The 6,530-nt window shown below is 32.7% G+C and overlaps 1 protein-coding gene across 1 annotated transcript; it reads right to left on the reverse strand.

Moving 5' to 3' along the window:
• Positions 1–232: 232 nt before the first annotated feature.
• On the reverse strand, positions 233–6,282 carry CICDH (cytosolic NADP+-dependent isocitrate dehydrogenase). The gene is made up of 16 exons (XM_022032377.2): positions 6,061–6,282; positions 4,754–4,797; positions 4,543–4,652; positions 4,262–4,299; positions 4,074–4,151; positions 3,924–3,977; positions 3,740–3,841; positions 3,517–3,608; positions 3,319–3,422; positions 3,118–3,186; positions 2,918–3,033; positions 2,725–2,759; positions 2,078–2,220; positions 1,872–1,994; positions 1,690–1,775; positions 233–521 (listed from the first exon to the last, which is right to left on the reverse strand). Exons 1-15 carry the CDS (start codon positions 6,107–6,109, stop codon positions 1,694–1,696), a joined length of 1,239 nt encoding a protein of 412 aa, XP_021888069.1. The 5' UTR covers positions 6,110–6,282; the 3' UTR covers positions 233–521; positions 1,690–1,693.
• Positions 6,283–6,530: the final 248 nt, after the last annotated feature.

Genomic DNA, 6,530 nt, shown 5'->3' on the forward strand with positions numbered 1-6,530 from the left:
AACTTATTTAAATTAATAAATTAATAATAATATTTATATTTTGTTTTATTAATTTATTAATTTAAATTAATTAAAATCATTCTCAACGTCTTTCTAAATGGTCAAAAATGACAATTTTTAATCCTTTAGAGGAGATGAAAGAAACTCAATATTTAAATCGAACGAAAAATCTTAAATACTAGATTATAATACAAAACATTAAAAACTAGATACTATATTATAATAAGAAATATTAAAAATTAAATTATAATGACTACTTAAATTTCAAATTTTAATTTGGTAATTTAACTTAAAATTTTTAAGCATGTCAATGAAACATTTTTTTCACCGCAACAAATTTGTTCAGGGCGCCGCAATATTATCAGAATCAGCATAAATTAAACAAAGCTAAAATGGTGTCCCAACAATATGATTGAAAAATGAGATGTATACGGTCTACAATGACCTTCAGAAGACACCCTCCCTTAATCTTTCTCACTTTCTTTTATTGCGTCCGATCATATAACTGGATCACAGAATATCTGCCAACAAACATAAAAACCATGTTAGTATCATGCGGCAGAACTTGTGCTCTTAAGAACTGACTAAAAACAATACATGAGTTTACGGGAGTGTTCGGGTTAAAACTCATCAATATGAAATCTACAATGGATGAAAAAAATGAAAAGTACATGGGATGACGGGTTCACACCTAAACCAACGAAAGCATGTTTGCAATGAATCTTTAAACTGAAGAAACGCGGTCATGATCCAATCTTTATACCACTCAAAATTTTAATTAGCACATACACTCATGTAGCTATGTAATAATTCTTAGATTAAAGTTTAGAACATATGAAGGATGAAGTTCTGTGTTTGTAAATAAATTGAAAAATGAATTCTTTGAATTTAAACAATCACGAACTTCTAAACATTTTATAAATTCAACTGAACAGTGATGTTTAGAGAAACAGGAAGAGGGTTAAAGTAAGGTACAAAAGATTTTTTTAAAGCTTTTTGCACCAAACTTTGAAGTTCATTTTTGATCATCAAACTTAATAAGATTCAAACATAAATATAATTCATTTTTAAGTAAATTCTAGGAGAAGTTACTGTGTTAGCTCTAAAAATATTTTATGAATTGTTTCAAATTCATGATAGTTTTATACACTTGCAAAAGCTTTATCAGAAAATAACAGAAATATTATCTATTTTGTCCCTTTTTGTTAGTTTGAAAATCATAACTAAAAATTATCTTTAAGAAAAACAATTAATTAATTTTATTAAAGTTATACAGATGATAATAATAAATATTCAAAAAAAAATTATGTTTTTGAAGTCATCTTTTATGTTAACCCAAGTGATAAGGAACTTCTGCTATTTTTGTAAAAAATTATAATATTTCCAAACAACTTTGTAAAGTTCAATAACTAATTTATAAGAGGGAAAAAGTTTTACAATGCAATTGCAACATAACTCATACTTCTAGAATTAAATGGGTAATTTGGACTGAATTCTACCATTTGGAAAATTGGATACCATATACAGTAGGTTCCATTGTTCGAAAAACAGTCTACCAATTTTTTAAAGAGGGAAACAAGAGAGAGCAGAAGACTTCCAAACACCAGGAAAGCTCCACACTATATATTCAGAAATTTTCTAAAAAATTAGCAAACATCTTAAAACTTGAACTAGTTAGAGTCAACTTACAAAGTTAAGCTTTCAGTCTTGCTCTCAGCTCCTCTGCCACGGCATCAATGAACCCCTCGGTGTTCAGATATTGGTCCCGTGTAACCCTTAAATAGCGAATATGTGATGAATAAAACATCAATAAAAGAAATCACATAGAGGCCAAGACCAAACACATTTGAGGTTTTTTTCGAGGTACTCACTTTGGTCCATGGATAAGAAGTGCAAGATCTTTTGTCATCTTCCCAGATTCTACAACTCCAATACAAGCAGCTTCTAGTTTCTCGGTAAAATCCAACAGTCTGGCATTCTCATCCAACTTTGCCCTGCCAGAAAAGAGTATACCAAATTAGCACCCAATATGAACTTTCAAATAATCAACAGATCAAAAGCTGTAACTTCAAGGTACCTGTGTGCAAGTCCTCGTGACCATGCAAAGATAGATGCTATGCTGTTTGTGCTAGTTTCACCACCTTTCTGATGAACCCTGTAATGTCTCGTAACTGTACCATGGGCTGCTTCTGCTTCTATTGTCTTCCCATCAGGGCAGACCTGAACCAAATTTCACAAATTAGCAAGTCAAAAGTAAATAAACACAGTGGAATTAGCTGAAATGATCATGCATGCAAGGGTTGAGAGAAATGTCATTAAAGCTTCAATAGAGGTTCCACTGGAAGTATTAGCACATATAGCATTACTATTTTTTATTTCACTTTGCTATTCCTATTGTGAAGTGTGGAATACTCTTTTCTGTTTGGTAATAATAATAGAAATTTAATAAGTTGCAACTATCACAAGATAAAAAGGTCATCTCATGCAATATGTTAGGTTAAGGAAGAATACCTGGAAAATACTAATAATCGAAATCTTCTGCAAAGCTAATATGAATTTTTTTTTTTTTTTTTTAGTAAAGCCACTAAGCTAATACGGTTACATGCCTTTATTAAATAGTAATTATACATATTTTATTGAAATTTATATTAACTACTGAGAGAGAGAAAAACATGCCACCACCCATAGTAAATTGAAAACTTCACAAATTGATTTGAGATGTACCAGGACAGATGTCATCAATCCAAGAGATCCGAAACCTACATGAAAACAATTATAAGTTAGTGATTCAGCTTTCACTAGAGGGAAATGGATGTTTCATCTACTTTCTTCAGAAACCTTCAAAGTTAAAACACAAAAAACAAGTCTCTAATCCTTATGTTAAATTTTACATTCACCAGCAGCTTGTTATGCATACCTTGGGCTAAGAAATCACTTTGTACATCCCCATCATAGTTCTTGCAAGCCCACACATATCCCCCTTCACTCTTGAGAGCATAAGCCACCATATCGTCAATAAGACGGTGTTCATACCTTCAAATTTAATCATACAGGTTAGAGAAAAACACAGTGAAGCAGCAGTAATTACAATTCTGACAAAAGTAGGCAAGAACTCACCATATCCCGGCAGCCTCAAACTTAGATTTCCATTCAGCCTCATAAACTTCTTGAAATATATCCTTAAATCTTCATCATACAAACAGATATAACTTAAAATATATTGAAGCACGAGGCTAAAAGCATATTTTCAACGAAGTACCAGAAGAGCAATACAGTAAAAGAATGAGTTTAGAAGCCAGGTCAACCAAGTAAACACACCTTCCATCATATTTCTTAAGAATAGTATTTTTGGTGCTAAGATAAAGTGGCCACTTTTTCTGGTAAGCAGTTGCCATTGAAGCCTCGGCAAAAGAACAGATAGACTGCATTCATGTTTCAGATATAATTTAACAAAATCAGTCAGTTGCAACAACACTGAATCCAATGCTAAGGGACAAGAAAGTAGCAGAACCAAACCTCATCAGTGTTATACATGGACAACGCTACTCCCCCAGCACCAGTAAAGTTGAAAACCTCCAACTCTGTCTTCTCATCTTGTCCTTCTGGAACTGCAAGCAATTTACATATTGAAGTCCTATAAGTTATAACCCATTCCACAGACAAAGAAGGTCAAGAAGTGGCATTTTTAAATATTAAAATAGAATACTAAAAGCAAATCTCTGAAACCATAAAAATTTACCAAAAACCAACTTAAGTTTCCCAGCCCCTTTGATGACTGTATCAGTGGCACGATACTGATCTCCAAAAGCATGTCTTCCAATGCATATGGGCTTTGTCCAACCTGACAATATAATTATCAGCATGGTATAACTTCAGACCGGCACAAAGGAATGAACAGCAATAATGTCACCAAAAAAAAGTACCTGGGACAAGCCGGGGAACATTTTTGCAAATAATTGGTTCTCTAAAGACAGTACCTGGGAATAATACCAACCACCAAACCTCATCATGAACCAGCTTGTAATGCATGCAACAGGGTTAGATGAAAATGATAAGGTGAAGTTGTTACTGACCATTTAGAATATTCCTAATGGTCCCATTTGGACTTTTCCACATGTACTTCAAATTAAACTCCTTCACACGAGCTTCATCTGTTTATCACCAAATTTGTACTGTTATTGAGAAGTTTATTGTAGCAGCAAAAATATAAATCTTCAACCAACTCAAGAAGTACTTTGAGATCAAATTCATCCATATATACCTGGAGTAATTGTAGCACACTTGATTGCAACATTGTACCTAAAAGAAGAATTGGATTGCCATAGTTAAATACAACGCAAACTTCTTCAGTAACCAGATAAGCAAAAGACTGCAATGTATAAGAAACACCATATTCAAACTAAGAATAAGATCTCCGCTAAAAAGGAAGAAAAGCATGGCAAACCAAATTATTTCAGCATAATCAAAATGCAAAAATAGTAATTGTCAAGTGAAAAGGTTCAACAAGCACAGATGCATGATCGGTAAGCGTAAAACACATACTTGCGAGTAGCTTCTGCACTTTCAATTGTGACTTTGTCATCAGTTGCATCACGATTTGGAAGGCCAAGATCAAAGTACTTAATGTCCAACTCCAAAAAGGGGAAAATAAGCTGTAGAAATATCAAGGCCATTTATGCATATAAGCAACAGTGTCAAAACTTTTGACAAAAAAGAGCACATTTGATTGCAGATGATTTATTTCCCACATCACCTTATCTTTGATTGATTTCCAGAAAACTCGAGTCATTTCATCTCCTGTTACATGAACAAAGAATTACATTATGAGAAAAAGCATTCCACTAAAAGATGCATTTGGCTAACAGTCTCAGTACAAAGCACAATAGTTCCATTTAAGATGCTAGCATTGCTAGGAAAACCCCACTACAATGAGTTAGGCCTTGCATAATGATCCTCTTTCATATCCATTGTGGTCCAACAAAAAATGAGTGCTGCCAACAAAAGACCTATTTCCAGTTTCACTGAGAGCAAACAAAATTTGTATATGTTCTACATCTTAAAACAAAGTTAAACTGGAAAAATATTAGAATCACATGAAATTTAAAAAAAAAAAAGGAAAGCTAGCACAATCGATATGGAACTTTAAAATTCAATCTTGAGGTGCATCAGAACCAAACTACCTTTTGATAGAAATTAAAAATTATTTGTAGTACGAGAAAAGAGATTTTAAAAATAAAACAATAAGGCACCATCTGCAAGTTAGTTTTATCCAATTTAAAATAAAAAGCTCTAGTCAGCTTCATCAGAGAGAAAGCTTCCTAGTATTAAATCAAAACTACTTTTTGAGAGAGACAATAAAACATTACTTTTAGCATGAGAGAAGAGATTTCAAAAATAGAACAATAAGACACCATCTGCAAGTTAGTTTTATCCAATTTAAAATAAAAAGCTTAAGTCAGCTTCATTAGAGAGACAGCTTCCTAGTATTAAATGATTAAAAAATGGTCCATTGAACTGGTCAATGAAAGTATATATTCCATTGGAGAGCATGTTTAAGATTTGTAAACGAAATGCTTATACATTCTGTTAATACAACTACGAACGGCGAAGTAATCATATTGATCTTAAAATAATACCTTTCGAGAAACTTTGCTCCAAATCCAGATTTCATAAAAAAACTCACTAACTATAAGATTAAACAAGTCAAACCTATGAATTCGTATGGAGAACCAAGGTCAAACTGGAACCAAAAAATAAATTATCAAACAGATCTCATGCGGCAAATCGACGACAAAGTAATAAATTCGTTGAAGTAAATAGGTCCTCTAACCAAAAAAAAAATCCAATTCAATATACAAACAGAGATATTCTGTTTCGATCCTAGGATCTTAAAAAGCTATTCTCACTTTTCCACGTTACAGACCGATCAGGATCTTGTGAGTTTTGAAATGTTATCGGCGATTAAAAAAAACAAGTACAGATCTGTGAATCGATGAGTTAAAACGATGAGACCGGATTCATGAAACTGTTATTGGAAGATACAGAGAGAAATAGTCTCACCGTCCATCTCGACGATGGGATTGGCAACCTTGATCTTCTCAAATGCCATTTTCGCGGGATATCTCTCTAACTATCTGTTTCTGCTGCTACTAATTTGAGTAGCCTCTGTAGGTTAGCAGAAAGAAAAAGAGATAGTCAGAGATGGTGCGAAGTTCTCCGCCGATTTGCGCAAATCAGGCGATAGGGAAATTGGCTGACTGTCGAGAAGAGAGTTGAGGATTGAATCTTCCCTTTTTATATTGATTGTGTACGGTATATTGTACATTTGCATATTGCCATTACACCCCTTTACTTTTTATCCACGGATTTCATAAAATTTACGAAAATGCCAACACAACCTCCAGCATTTAGTAACTTGTTTATTTATAATATATGTAAGTTAGAATTAAAATAAGATAATATCTAAAAAAATTAAATTAATAAATTGTTTTTATGTTTCCCTAAGAATAAATTATATTTTAAAATAAATA

Source organism: Carica papaya, chromosome 1, assembly GCF_054855325.1.
Source record: "Carica papaya isolate Zhongbai chromosome 1, ASM5485532v1, whole genome shotgun sequence".
Taxonomy (NCBI): Eukaryota; Viridiplantae; Streptophyta; class Magnoliopsida; order Brassicales; family Caricaceae; genus Carica; species Carica papaya.

What these genes read in the sequence shown, in the direction of transcription:
- CICDH (XM_022032377.2), bottom strand. Translation starts at nt 6,109, where the DNA reads ATGGCATTTGAGAAGATCAAGGTTGCCAATCCCATCGTCGAGATGGAC. An exon ending in CCATGTATAACACTGATGAG is followed by an intron (nt 3,423 to 3,516) that starts GTTTGGTTCTGC and finishes ACATGAATGCAG; the next exon opens with TCTATCTGTTCTTTTGCCGA. An exon ending in TCACGAGGACTTGCACACAG is followed by an intron (nt 1,995 to 2,077) that starts GTACCTTGAAGT and finishes CTTTTCTGGCAG; the next exon opens with GGCAAAGTTGGATGAGAATG.